Genomic DNA, 13,024 nt, shown 5'->3' with positions numbered 1-13,024 from the left:
AATACAAAATATAATAAGAATAAATATAATAAAAATAAAAGTAAAATAGAATAAAAAATAAAGTAAAAAAACAATAAAATACAATAATCTCAAATAAAATAAGAAAGTTTTAAATTACATCAAAGTCCAGCCCAAAAAATTTAATTAAATTAAATTAAAACAAAATAAAGAAATTGTCAATGTCAAATGTCTAAATAAAATGAAATAAAACAGTAAAATAAAAAAATAATATTTTTTAAAGCATTTTTCATATTTTAATTTTTCACGGTATAAATTTGGTCATTTTACACGAAAAACTAGAGTTGTTTTTGATAATTTAGGAAGAGGATCCCTTGTCATATTTGTGACCCTGGACCACAAAATGAGTCTTATGCAACGGGTATATTGTGTGGCAATAGCCAACAATACTTTTTATAGGTCAAAATTATTGATTTTTGTTTTATGCCAAAAATCATTAGGATATCAAGTAAACAGCATGTTCTATATAGATATTTTGTACATTTCCTACCGTAAATATATCAAAACTTAATTTTTGATTTGTAAAATGCATTGCTAAGAATTTCATTTGGACAACTTTAAAAGTGATTTCTCAATATTTTGATTTTTTGCACCCTCAGATTTTCAAATGGTTGTATCTCGGTCAAATATTGTCCTAGCTTAACAAACCATACATCAATGGAAAGCTGAGAATCACTGATCTATTCTATTTCAAGAGACTTAAAGTAAAGTCAATTGCACTCCAGTCCAATAAGGGGAGCTTTTCCGCAAGTCAGCTCATGCACCTTCAGCCAGTTAGAATAGAAGCAGCGATAGCGGCCGTAATCGGTGGCACGCTGGGGCAGACTGGCACCGCGATGTATTTTCCCGTATAATTATCACAAACGATTGATTTTGTGAATGATTGCACGCCGGTGCCCGCACAATAGATTGCAATGGCACCGGACTGGCAAGAGATCGCTTCACAACATGTGGAGCAGATAACGGGATATGTCAGAGAAACCCTGTCGACCGGCCTCGTCTATCTGAAGTCTGAGCTGGGAATAGACTTGGGCTTGAATCCTGATCTGTGCGCCCCATGGCTGCTCCTTTTAACGGCCTGGGGCGGTCTAGTTCTTATTCTGGTTGTATGGGTCTCGGTCTGTCGCGGTTTATCAAAAAGACTTTCAGGGACTGAGACCGGAGACATCGACGACAACACCGGTCCAGCGCAAACGGCGAAGAAGGCAGACGAGCCCCGGAAAAGGAACAGAAAGAAGAATGCTGAGAAGGTTTGCTTTAGAGGCGGTATTTCGATTCATTCGACTCGATTCTTTTGCATCCGTTCACGAATCAGATTCGTTTACCTCGTGTTGCGTCGATACGCCTGTAGGTGGAGACAAACGAGTGCTTTTGTGTTTTATAAGCGAGTCATTGAATCATTTCTCAAAAAATCGTTATATATATATATATATATATATACAATTCTACATAACACTCCAGAAAGAGTGTCCTTCCCATTACACCTTGGGTTCGTTCGCGAAGGATGTTTCAAAACTCTTACTGATTCAGTGGAGGGCGTATTTATTCAGCAGGTTCAAACAATCAGATTGCGTTTCACAACCCGCACTCGAATGCGATTGGTTCACGGTGTAGTCAATCTTTAAAAGCAGAAAAGCTATCACTGGCTTATAGCCAACAAACAAAACGAGTCGTTTATTTAAAGGAACACTCCACTTTTTTTGGAAATAGGCTCATTCTCCAACTCTCCCCACCCCCGAGTTAATAAGTTGATTTTTGCCGTTTTGAAATCTATTCAGCCGTTCTCCTGTTCTGGCGATATCACTTTTAGCATAGATCATTGAATCCTATTAGACTAATATCGGCGGAAAATGTAAAGCTGTGATTTTCTAGGCCGATAAGATGAGGAACTACACTCCCATTCCGGCGTTTACAGTCTATGATTTGCACATGTGCTGCGTGATATTACTGCGCCTGCTTCGGCCATATTACAGCAGCAAACTTCCTTGACTATTACACCAGAATGGAAGTGTAGTTCCTAATGTTATCGGCCTAGAAAATCGCAGCTTTACATTTTCCGCCGGTATTTGTACACGATATAACTACAGAAAAGTCAAGTTTTAAATAGGACAAATATCGAAACACGTTGGTCATTTTTGAACGCGATGTTATTGGTCTAATAGGATTCAATGATCTATGCTGAGCTATGCTAAAAGTGATATCGCCAGAACAGGAAAACGGTAAAACTTATTAACTTGGGGGAGTTGGAGAATGAGCCTATTTCCAATAAAAGTGAAGTGTTCCTTTAAAAGATTAATATAAGAATCGAGTCGTTCATGATTGAAATACCAGTGTTTAACATTTGTGACCCTGGACACAATGGCCAATAGCCAAAAATACATTGTATGGGTCAAAATTATCAATGTTTTTAAATGCCAAAAATCATTAGGATATTCAGTAAATATCATGTTCCATGGAGATATTTTGTAAATATCCTACCATAAATATATCAAAACGTAATTTTTGATTAGTAATATGTATCGCTAAGAATTTAATTTGGACAACTTTAATGGTGATTTCCTCAGTATTTAGTTTTTTTATTTAGATTTTTTTGCACCCTCAGATTCCAGTTTTTCCATCCATTAACCATACATCATCGAAAAGCTTATTTATTCAGCTTTCAGATGATGTATAAATCTCAGTTTCAAAAAATTGACCATTATGACTTGTTTTGTGGTCCAGGGTCACATTTAGTCATCCCACTTCTATTCAAAACATTTATTTACATAGATGTTGAACATAGAAGCATTAAAAAAAGAAAAGAAAAAAGGTACGTACACGTTTGCAAAAGTTTTAACTTGCATGTGTTATTTCCCATTGGCTTTTTTAATAGCAGTTTTCTAAATGTTTGACAGAAAGCCCAGAGGAACGGACTTGCTGTTGAACCACAGGAAGAAGCCAAAGTGGTGGATGGTCAAGAACTACCAGAAGTGAAGACCGACAAGGTTCATTTATTTTAACATTTTCTGTAGTTTTGAAACGTCAGTTTGTCCAAAAATGAAAGTACTGCAATTTCCTTATCCTCCTGATGGTTTTTAGGCAAAGAAGAATAAGAAAAAGCCAAAGCCTCCTGTAAAAGAGAAAAAATCCTCTACGTCTGTTGATGGCAAAGAACCTGATGAAGGTATGGTTTGATTAATATGAATCCCATGATTTAATAATTTATTTTGCTTATATAAATGTAGATAGATAGATAATACGTCATTGGGATCAGTAAAGTAAAGTGTTTTTTTTTTTTAGTTTTTTTTTTTTAAAGACGTCTCTTATGCTCATCAAAGTTCCACTTATTTGATCAAAACTACAGAATAAAGTAATATTATGAAATATTGAAGTTTAAAATAACAGTTTTCTATTTTAATATACTTTAAAATATAATTTATTTCTGTGATGCAAAGCTGATTGTCATCCGCCATTACTCCAGTCTTCAGTGTCACATGATCCTTTAGAAATCAAAGGCTAATGTTGAAAACAGTTGTAATTTTTTTGGATAAAAAGTTAAAAAGAACAGCATTTATTTAAAATAGAAATCTTTTCTAACAATATAAGTATTTACTATCACTTTTTATCAGTTCAACACATCCTTGCTGAATAAAAGTATTAATTTCTTTCAAACAAATAAAGAAAGAAAACAATATTACAATTTCTGTATTTTTAATCAAATAAATGCATCCTTGATGAGCAGAAAATACTTTTTTAAAAACATCAAAAATCATACTGATCCCAAACTTTTGAACAGGTGTGTATATTTGTGTGTGTGTTTGTTATCGTAACATAATGCATTTGGATAATAAATATCTGTGACTCAGCACTTAGTTTATTTGCATACAGTGGTCAGAACACGATTGTCACGGTAATTGTATCTGTCAGGTACCTGGGAGACCAAGGTCAGCAACCGTGAGAAACGACAGCAGCGGCGGAAGGACAAGCCTCCAGGTGATGGGTCAGGCAGCCCAGTAGCAGAAGCGGCTTCGAGTGCCATTAGTACCATGGAGGAAGTCCAGACCGCCCCAGAAGAACCAGAAACCCCCATCATCACCACTCTTTCTACACCTCCAGTTCAAAGAAAAGTGGAGGGTATGTTTACAGCTGGAATATGTTAGAAAACACTATGAATGTATAATAGGGAAATTAAATTAAATTAATTCTATTTTTCCTACTCTTTAAGTTTACCCACCTAAAATTGAACCAAGTTCTGTACGAGACACTGTTGTTCCTCAAGGTAATAGGTTCATTTTCAATGTTAACAGATTGAGTTGAAGAAATATGTTTGCATTGATATTGATCATGCCTTCTGTTGGACTTGTAGCCACACCGTGTTGGGAGGAAGTGCTGTCTGTTAACAGTTCTGGATGGAGTGATCTGAGCCTGCAACTTCCTCCTCAGATGGCCAGTGTTCAGGCAGAGAGCTGGACCAGCATGACTGTCCCAACCGAGCGTCTGACTAGCGAACCCTCTGTCTGGCCTCAAGATATGGAAGGTACTGGAAAAAAAAGTTTCAGTTATCACAAATACTTATTTTATTATATCTCTTATTACATTTACATACTTTTATCCAGCAAATAGGCATTAAATTAATCAAAAGTGAGAGTAAAGACATTTATAATGTACAAGATATTTATTTTTTTAATAAATAAATTGTTCTTTTTAACCTTTTTATTCATCAAAGAATCTAGAAAAAAAATCTCACTCAAAAATATTAAGCAGAACTGTTTTCAATATTGCTAATAGTATGATCATGTGACACTGAAGACTGGAATAATGATGCTTAAAATTCAGCTTTGTCTCACAGGAATAAATTACATTTTAAAGTATATTAAAACAGAAAATGTTTATTTAAATTTGTAATAATATTTCCAAATATTGCTGTTTTATTGTATTTTTTATCAAATAAATGCAGCCTTGGTGAACATAGGAGTATGTGTATAGCTAATTATTTTTCTTTGTTTTTCCTAATACAGGCTCATGGACTATTGTGGATGGATCTCATATTCCAGTTTCGTTCAGTGGCTTGACTGCTGGTATTTAATTAATAAATTGAAATGAATGCATAACTAAGTTAGATTTGCTCATATTCAGCCAGGAACTGTTTCTCTGTAACTCTTAATAATGATCAGTATTACAGTTACACCATGCTCTATCACATCTCAAAGGAAACACCTTAACATGTTATAAAAACTAGATCAATTAAGAAAGAAAGAAAAAAACATGTAGTCCTCTGTGTTTGCAGTGCCTGACCTGAGTTGGAGTGCTCAGCCTGCTGTGCCCGTGGATGACGAATGGTCCGGAATAAGTAAGCAAATCTATTCTATACATGCCCAAAATAGAGTCACACTCACTTACTAAGACTTGCTGTTGTCTTCCTAAGACAGCACATCTGCAGATCCATTGTGTGACTGGAACGCTCCGTCAGAGGAGTGGGGGAACTATGTTGGGCAACAGCCTATGAGTGCAGCTCCACAGGAGCCGCCGGTACCAGAAATGGCACAGGTCAGTCTGTCTTGCAGCTGTAGGTCTGTGAAAACACACTCATTTTTACCTCTCTGAATTAATCTTAAGAGCTAACTGAAATCAGGTTCTGACCTGGGTTGAGAATCCAGGATCTTTGTCTACATTAATGTTGACTGATTAAAGAGAAAGATTAGGCATTTGAAAAAAGAAAATAAGACAGTCAATTGACAATGCAATTTGTTTACAGTACAAACAAACATATAGTGTAACATATGGAAGCCTGTTTTGTCCCACTGAATTTTAATTTAATTTTCAATTGCGAGTTATAAAATCTGAATTGCGAAATATAAGCTCACAATTCTGAGAAATATTTTTCCTCAGAATTGCAAGTTTATATCTCAATTGACTTTTTTAAATTGTTTTTTTTTTTTTTGCAATTGTGAGTATATATCATGCAGTTCTAACATAAAATTTCAAGTTTATATTTCAATTCTGAGAAATGTCAGAATTGTGTAAAAAGAAGCAAAATTGTTAGATTTTTTTTTCTTGTAATTCTGACTCTATTTCTTGCAATTCTGAGAAAAAAGACAGAATTGCAAGTTTACATCTCGCAATTCTGACTACAACTCGCAATCGTGTTTATATCATGCAATTCTGAGTAAAAAAGTCAGTTTTTTTTCTCAGAATTGCGAGTTTATATCACAATTCTGACTTTACAACACAAAATTGCAAGTTTATATCTCAATTCTAAAAAATAGTCAGAATTGCATAAAAAAAAATCATCAGTTTTTATCTTGCAATTTTGACTTTATTTCTCGTAATTGCAAGTTCATATGCTGCTATTCTAAGACAAAAGACAGAATTGCGAGTTTATGCCTCGCAATTTTGACTACAACTTGCAATTTAGAGTTTATATTATGCAATTCTGAGGAAAAAGTCAGAATTGCACGTTTTTAACTTTAACTTTTTAACTTTTTCTCACAATTGTGAGTTCATATGCTGTTATTCTGAGAGAAAAAAGACAGAACTGCGAGTTTATATCATGCAATTCTGACTTTATAACACAAAATGGTTAGTTCATATCTCAATTCTGAGGAAAAAAGTCAGAATTGCTTAAAGTTACTTTGAGTTTATATCCTGCAATTCTGACTTTATAACTTGCAATTTTAGAATTCTGAGAAAAAAAAGTCAAAATTGCAAGATAAAATTCATAATTGTGAGAAAGTCGCAAATACGGTTTTTTTTTTTTTGTTTGTTTGTTTTTTTGGGGTTTTTTTTTTACGGGCTTCCATAGTAAAGCAGGGTTTCCCAAACTGGGGTTTATGAGTAGAGGAAAAACTAATAACTTATTAAATAAAAATGTAGAATTTAAATAAATAATTTTAAAATAAAGTGAAAGACTTCTAAAAAAGATTAAATATATAGTATAGTACTTGCATGTCATGCGAGTATTAACTGACATCAGAGGACTGTGAAAATGTGAAACAATAAAATATTAAAGGAATAGTCCTCCAAAAATAAAATAAAAATTGTTGTCTTTTAACATGTTTCAAACCTGTATTACTTTTTTTTCTGTGGAACACAAAAGAAGATAATTTAAGAATGTTGGTAACCTAATGGTAGCCATTGACTTCCATAGTTTTTCCCCCATACTATGGAAGTTAAATGTTTGGTTATCAGCATTCTTCAAAATATCTATTAAAATATATACATTTATACCGGTTTGGAACAATTTGAGAGTGAATAAATAATTCAATTTTGCATTGAGCCAAAAATGAAAACCACCTAAATGTAATTTCTCTCCATTCTACAGGAGTCTGACAACGAGAAGGATAAAGACGAAGCAGTCGCCCCTGGTAGTGGTAAAGCTAAGAAGAAGAAAAAGAAGAAGAAGAAGGTGGAGGATGCTGGACCTACTGCTCAGGTGAGGATTTTATCAAAAATCATGTCCAATAACCGATCTATTACTTCAAACCTTATGCAAAATATCTGCATCAAATTCAGCTGCAGGTGAAGGCAGAGAGAGACACGAGCGTTGCAACACCGGCACTGAGCGCAGCGGGAGACGTCTCAGCTGCCACAGCAGGGGTGAGATCTGTTTTTCAACACTCATCTGGCAATTAGCAATAAAACCAGATCCTAAATTTGTGTCGACTTTTCAACAGCCATGTGTAGACGACAAAGCACGTGCCGTACCATCAGCTCCAGTACAAACGCAGCAGAGAATGACCAGAACTGAGCTGACTGACAAATCAACTCCTGTACCAACACAAAGTACGTTCGACCACCATATGTGACCCTGGACCAAAAAAACTGTCATAAGGGTCAATTTTTTGAAGTTGAGATTTATACATCATCTGAAAACTAAATAAGCTTTCCATTGATATATGGTTTGTTAGGACAAGACAATATTTTGCAGAAATCTTTGGAAAAATTTTGGAAATCTGGAATCTGAGTGTGCAAAAAAATCGAAATATTGAGAAAATCACCTTTAAAGTTGTCCAAATGAAGTTCTCAGCAATGCATTTTACAAATTAAAAATTAAGTTTTGATATATTTATGGTTGGGAATTTACAAAATATCCATGGAACATGATCTTTACTTAATATCCTAATGATTTTGGCATAAAAGAAAAATCTATAATTTTGACCCATACAATGTAATGTTACTTACGATTGGTTTGGTGCTCCAGGGTCACATATAGACTTAAAGTTGTAAGATCATTCATCATTTTACAGGGGTTCTGGCAGTTTTAAAAAGTCTTAATGTGGCCTTACACATATTAAGGCATTTAAAGGAATGGTTTACCCTAAAATGAATATTTTAGGGATGCACCGAAATGAAAATTCTTAGGCGAAGCCGAACAAAATTAAATACTGAGCCGAAGGCCGATTACCGAACACGTTTTTTTTTGTGTGTTTTTCCCCCATGTATTTTGCCAATTTTTTTCACCATTGCATAAATTAAATAGCCAAAATGTGCTTTTTACAGTTTTGTCTTGATTTTTTTTTTTTTTTTTTCAATTACAAAACAACAATTTAAAAATATTTACTCACCACTAAACATTTTTCACATTTTAATAGACGTTGTAGTCCACCAACAAAGCACAATTTAACTTACAATTAATAAGTTAGTAAAATAATATTTTTTGGCCATTTTTAAGACACCCTTCTTGAATCAGGTATGCGTTTTTTTTAAATGTACAAATAAATGCAGCCTTGCTGCGCAAAAGAGAATGTTGTAATAAATGTATTAATAGAGCTGTTGAAATGATTATCATTATTTTTGTCTTACTTTATTTTACTTTACAAAACAACAGTAAAATTACAATGCTAACATCTATGAATGTTGACTTTTATTTTGGCGGAAACCCACAAGAAACCTCAGTACTACTTTTTGCTGACAGCAGCAGATTTATGAATGATTCTCATTACGCTGTTTCAGCTAAGGAGCTTGTGCAGAGCTGTCAGAATAAATACAATTTGTGCATGTGTTCGACAACATAACGTTCTGTAGTTTATTTAACTAATGGTTTAAAGGAACACTCCACTTTTTTTGGAAATAGGCTCATTCTCCAACTCCCCCCGAGTTAAATAGTTGGGTTTTACCGTTTTGAAATCCATTCAGCCGTTCTCCTGTTCTGGCAATATCACTTTTAGCATAGCTTAGCATAGATCATTGAATCCTATTAGACCAATAGCATCACGTTCAAAAATGACCAACGAGTTTCCATATTTGTCCTATTTAAAACTTGAATCTTCTGTAGTTATATCGTGTACTAAGACCGGTGGAAATGCAAAGCTTCAATTTTCTAGGCTGATAAGATTAGGAACTACACTCCCATTCCGGCGTAATAGTCAAGGAAGTTTGCAGAAGAACAGGAGAACGGCTGAATGGATTTCAAAACGGTAAAACCCAACTTATTAACTCGGGGGGAGTTGGAGAATGAGCCAAAAAAAGTGGAGTGTTCCTTTAAGGCTATTTCGCGATTTTAGTCATCATACAGTCTTTCTCGGATAGTTTTAAATGCTTCCACACGGCCGACATGTTTGCTGCAGTAGTGCGCACCTCTATTTGATCGCTTCACATCATTGTTCAGCAGAATTTATTCTGCCTTTTCGCATATTCCAAAACACCTTTTTTTTTGCTATTTTCAGCCAAATAATTTCAGTTGCCGAACATTTGGTGCACCCCTAGAAAATTCTGTCAATAATTACTCACCCTCATGTCGTTCTAAACCCATAAGACCTTCGTTCATCTTTTTTTTTCTCCACCAGAAAAAGCAGATGAAAGCAGGGAGTCTCCAAAACAACCAGTCAAAAAGAAGAAAGCTAGAAGAGAGACATGAAGATACAGAAGAGATGAGACAACATATGCAATCTTGGGGTTGTACAGAATTTCATACTTCCTGAGTGACTTGTTTTTTGATACCCTTGAATCCACCGTGTTGTGAACCCCATCCTAGTGTCTACATCTCATTAGGTATATCTAGACAAGGTACTGTAACGTCACACGAAGGGACACTTCATCCGGAATAGTTTCTCTTTTTTATGTATGTTAATTGCTAATTATACAGTCAATTTGATATGATTTGTATTTGCAGCAAACTATTTTTTGTAAGAAGATCCTGGCGATCGGCGCAAAGCACTAGGGACGTATCAAGAACACTTAAGATATACACGCACAGGATCCACCGGGAACCTATAGATCAATTGAGCTGTTACATGAGAGCGTTGTCTCATCCTTAATTTATAAAACACTGAGGCAAATTAGAGTGCACTAACTTAGCCAGTTTGCCGGAGGAAAAAGCAACAAATCAAGCCATATGTGAAAACGGTAACGAACTCTGAGGGACTTGCTGCTGGTGAGCATGAGTAGATGACGCTATTATCAGACAAACAACTTATTAACCGTACGCTTTGGTGAAGTAGTAGTGACGTCGGCCGGGTTTTTCGTGATCAATGTTACACCAGGTACAGCAGTGTCAGGAAAATTTCAATGCCTTAACTTGTGTTGTGCAAGATGGCAACAACGATCTGTCAGCTGCATGCTGTTTCCTCTTTCGTATTTATTGGTTATTATAATGTTTAACGAGTAATAAAGATTAAAGAGTTGCTTTGCACACCTGTGTCACTGTCTGATTATTTATATACAGCTGATTTAAAGGGTCAGTCCGGTCAAAAATAAAGTTGTCATTTACTCACCCTTGTGCTGTTCCAGACCTGTACGACTTTCTTCTGTGGAAAACAAAAGAAAATATTTTGAAATGTATATATTTGTGGGTGTTTTGTCCATAGAATGACAGTCAATGGGGTTCAAAAACTGTGGTTGGGTTGTTGTTGTTTTTTTAACAAAACATTTTTAATGTAATTTGAAAAAAAAAAAAAGGTCTTGTTTGCTAATATTAATGCATGACCCAAAAATTAAAAATTGCTGAAAATTGTCACCCTCAGGCAATCCGAGATTCTTCATTGGAACAGAGTCTGAGAAATTTAGTATTGCATCACTTGATCACCAATGGATCCTCTGCATTGAATGGGTGCCGCCCACAAGTAATCCACACTACTCCAGTCCATCAATTAACATCTTAAAGCAAAAAGATGTTTACTTTAAAATTTCAAACCATGATATTTATCTCCTGACTCAGATGAGACAACTTTTGACTGGAGCAAACATTGTGAATTATCCTTCAAGGCATAAACAATACCTTGAAGGATTCATTAAAAATGCACTGCTTCTCAATTCTCAAGACAGTAATTAATGGACTGGAATGGTGTGGATTATTGTGTTTTTATCACCTTTCTGAACTCATTGTGACGGCACCCATTCATTGAAGAAGGTCTATCGGTGAGCAGGTTATGTAATGCTAAATTTCTCCACAAACTCTTCTACATCTTGGCCTGAGATTGAGGGTGAGTACATTTTAAGCCAATTTTAGGAGAACTATTCTTTAAGGAGGAATAAATACTGTAGACAGGGGTGCTGCTAAGGGGGGGGGGGAGTTAGGACAATTCTAAGGGCCCACGCCATTTAGGGGCCCCCAGAGATTTGCTTTTGTGTGGGAGGGGGGGGCCCAACCTCATATTTTGTCATAGGGCCCAAAATTGCGAACGGCACCCCTGACTGTAGAAATAGTTACAATTAAGTGTCAAAATACATTTATAGACTAGTGGTCAACTGATACAGGTTTTCCAATGACTGATATATCTAAAAAAAAATTAAAAAAAGCAAAGTGGCAGATGACTGGTTTATTGCTGATATATACATCATAATTCAAAGATAGCAAATCAGATATACACAATCGTGCAGAAATTAAAATGTATTTTATATTTACAAACTCTTTATGCATTAACAAAGCATAAATTGACAAAAATTGGAAGACAAACCTCTTAACTGGTCACGTGGACACTTTCATGCACTCTTAAGGTTTAGCATCCTCAAAAAAGCTCTCGAACAATGACAGAGTTTACTGAAGGCTTTCAAAAGACTAAAGACTAACAGCTCCAATCATGAGTGGCTGTCATTAACGATGTATTTGGTAATTGAGTAATCAGTCGATTACTCTGATGATTAATTGAGTAATCAGGTAAGTACAATTATTTTTTGTGGTAATAAAAATAGATCTAAACGAACAATAGCCTTTAACATTTCTTAAAATACATGTAACGTTATAATAGCAATGACGCAACAACGTTAATGACTGCAGAGGGCGCCAACAGGCTGACGATTGTTTATTGATTCTGACAATTTACTGATTTAATCTTTGTTTAATATTGACCAACCAGCATTTAATTCAAATGTGCACTTAATCGTTAATGTTTGGCAAAAATGCTACAGCCACTGCGATTTCTTCAATATGTGGACATCAATATGTGGACATTTTGCCGGTTAATCCACACGGCCAAAATGCATTTGAGGATTTTTTTTTTTTTAAATCGAGTACTCGAATTGAATCTTGAAATCGTGACAGCCCTTCTCACACATGCTGAAATGTAAATAAAATTTCCCTTACAACCATGGTGTAACGCTAGGGTTTGTACTTATGTCACCATTTGGCCAGTTACCCGGATGCGCGGCAACATCGACGATACTCCGGTTTAAATTAAACATGGGTTGCACAGTTAATGTACTACTGAATACGCCGTTCTGTTAATTTAAGCTGTCTAAACCATGGAAAAAATGTGTAAAAGATGGTAAATCATATAGAGAAGGACTTAGTAAGCAGGAAAGGGCACAATATTTTGACAAATTAAAGTTAAAAGGTGGTTAAGATACGTACAAACAGTATTAATCAAGATATTAGCCTAATATTTCACCTACCTGACTGGATATGTTAAGAACAAACATGAATGTTGTCGAGATTCTTGCCTTCGAAATCCTGGTTCAGTTTGGCCAACCACAAACACCTTTTGCGCCTCAGACAGTTTTTTGCACTCTTCTACTGTTTTTCCCAGTTTGACAAATGAATACAGTCTAGAACATGACAATAATTGAGCATTTTCAGCAGCAATAATCAGCT

The 13,024-nt window shown here is 35.2% G+C and overlaps 1 protein-coding gene across 1 annotated transcript; it reads left to right on the top strand.

Moving 5' to 3' along the window:
* The first annotated feature begins 810 nt into the window (after positions 1-810).
* Positions 811-10,627, top strand: mtdhb (metadherin b). Its single transcript, XM_073847526.1, has 13 exons — positions 811-1,268; positions 2,913-3,002; positions 3,097-3,181; positions 3,925-4,131; positions 4,223-4,276; positions 4,364-4,534; positions 5,016-5,075; positions 5,285-5,347; positions 5,423-5,544; positions 7,319-7,429; positions 7,510-7,593; positions 7,671-7,779; positions 9,783-10,627. Exons 1-13 carry the CDS (start codon positions 933-935, stop codon positions 9,851-9,853), a joined length of 1,563 nt encoding a protein of 520 aa, XP_073703627.1. The 5' UTR covers positions 811-932; the 3' UTR covers positions 9,854-10,627.
* Positions 10,628-13,024: the final 2,397 nt, after the last annotated feature.

Source organism: Garra rufa, chromosome 9 (genome assembly GCF_049309525.1).
Source record: "Garra rufa chromosome 9, GarRuf1.0, whole genome shotgun sequence".
In the NCBI taxonomy this organism is placed as follows: domain Eukaryota; kingdom Metazoa; phylum Chordata; class Actinopteri; order Cypriniformes; family Cyprinidae; genus Garra; species Garra rufa.
Note: the sequence above shows the minus strand (reverse complement) of the source record. Positions and strands in the feature narration are given on the sequence as shown.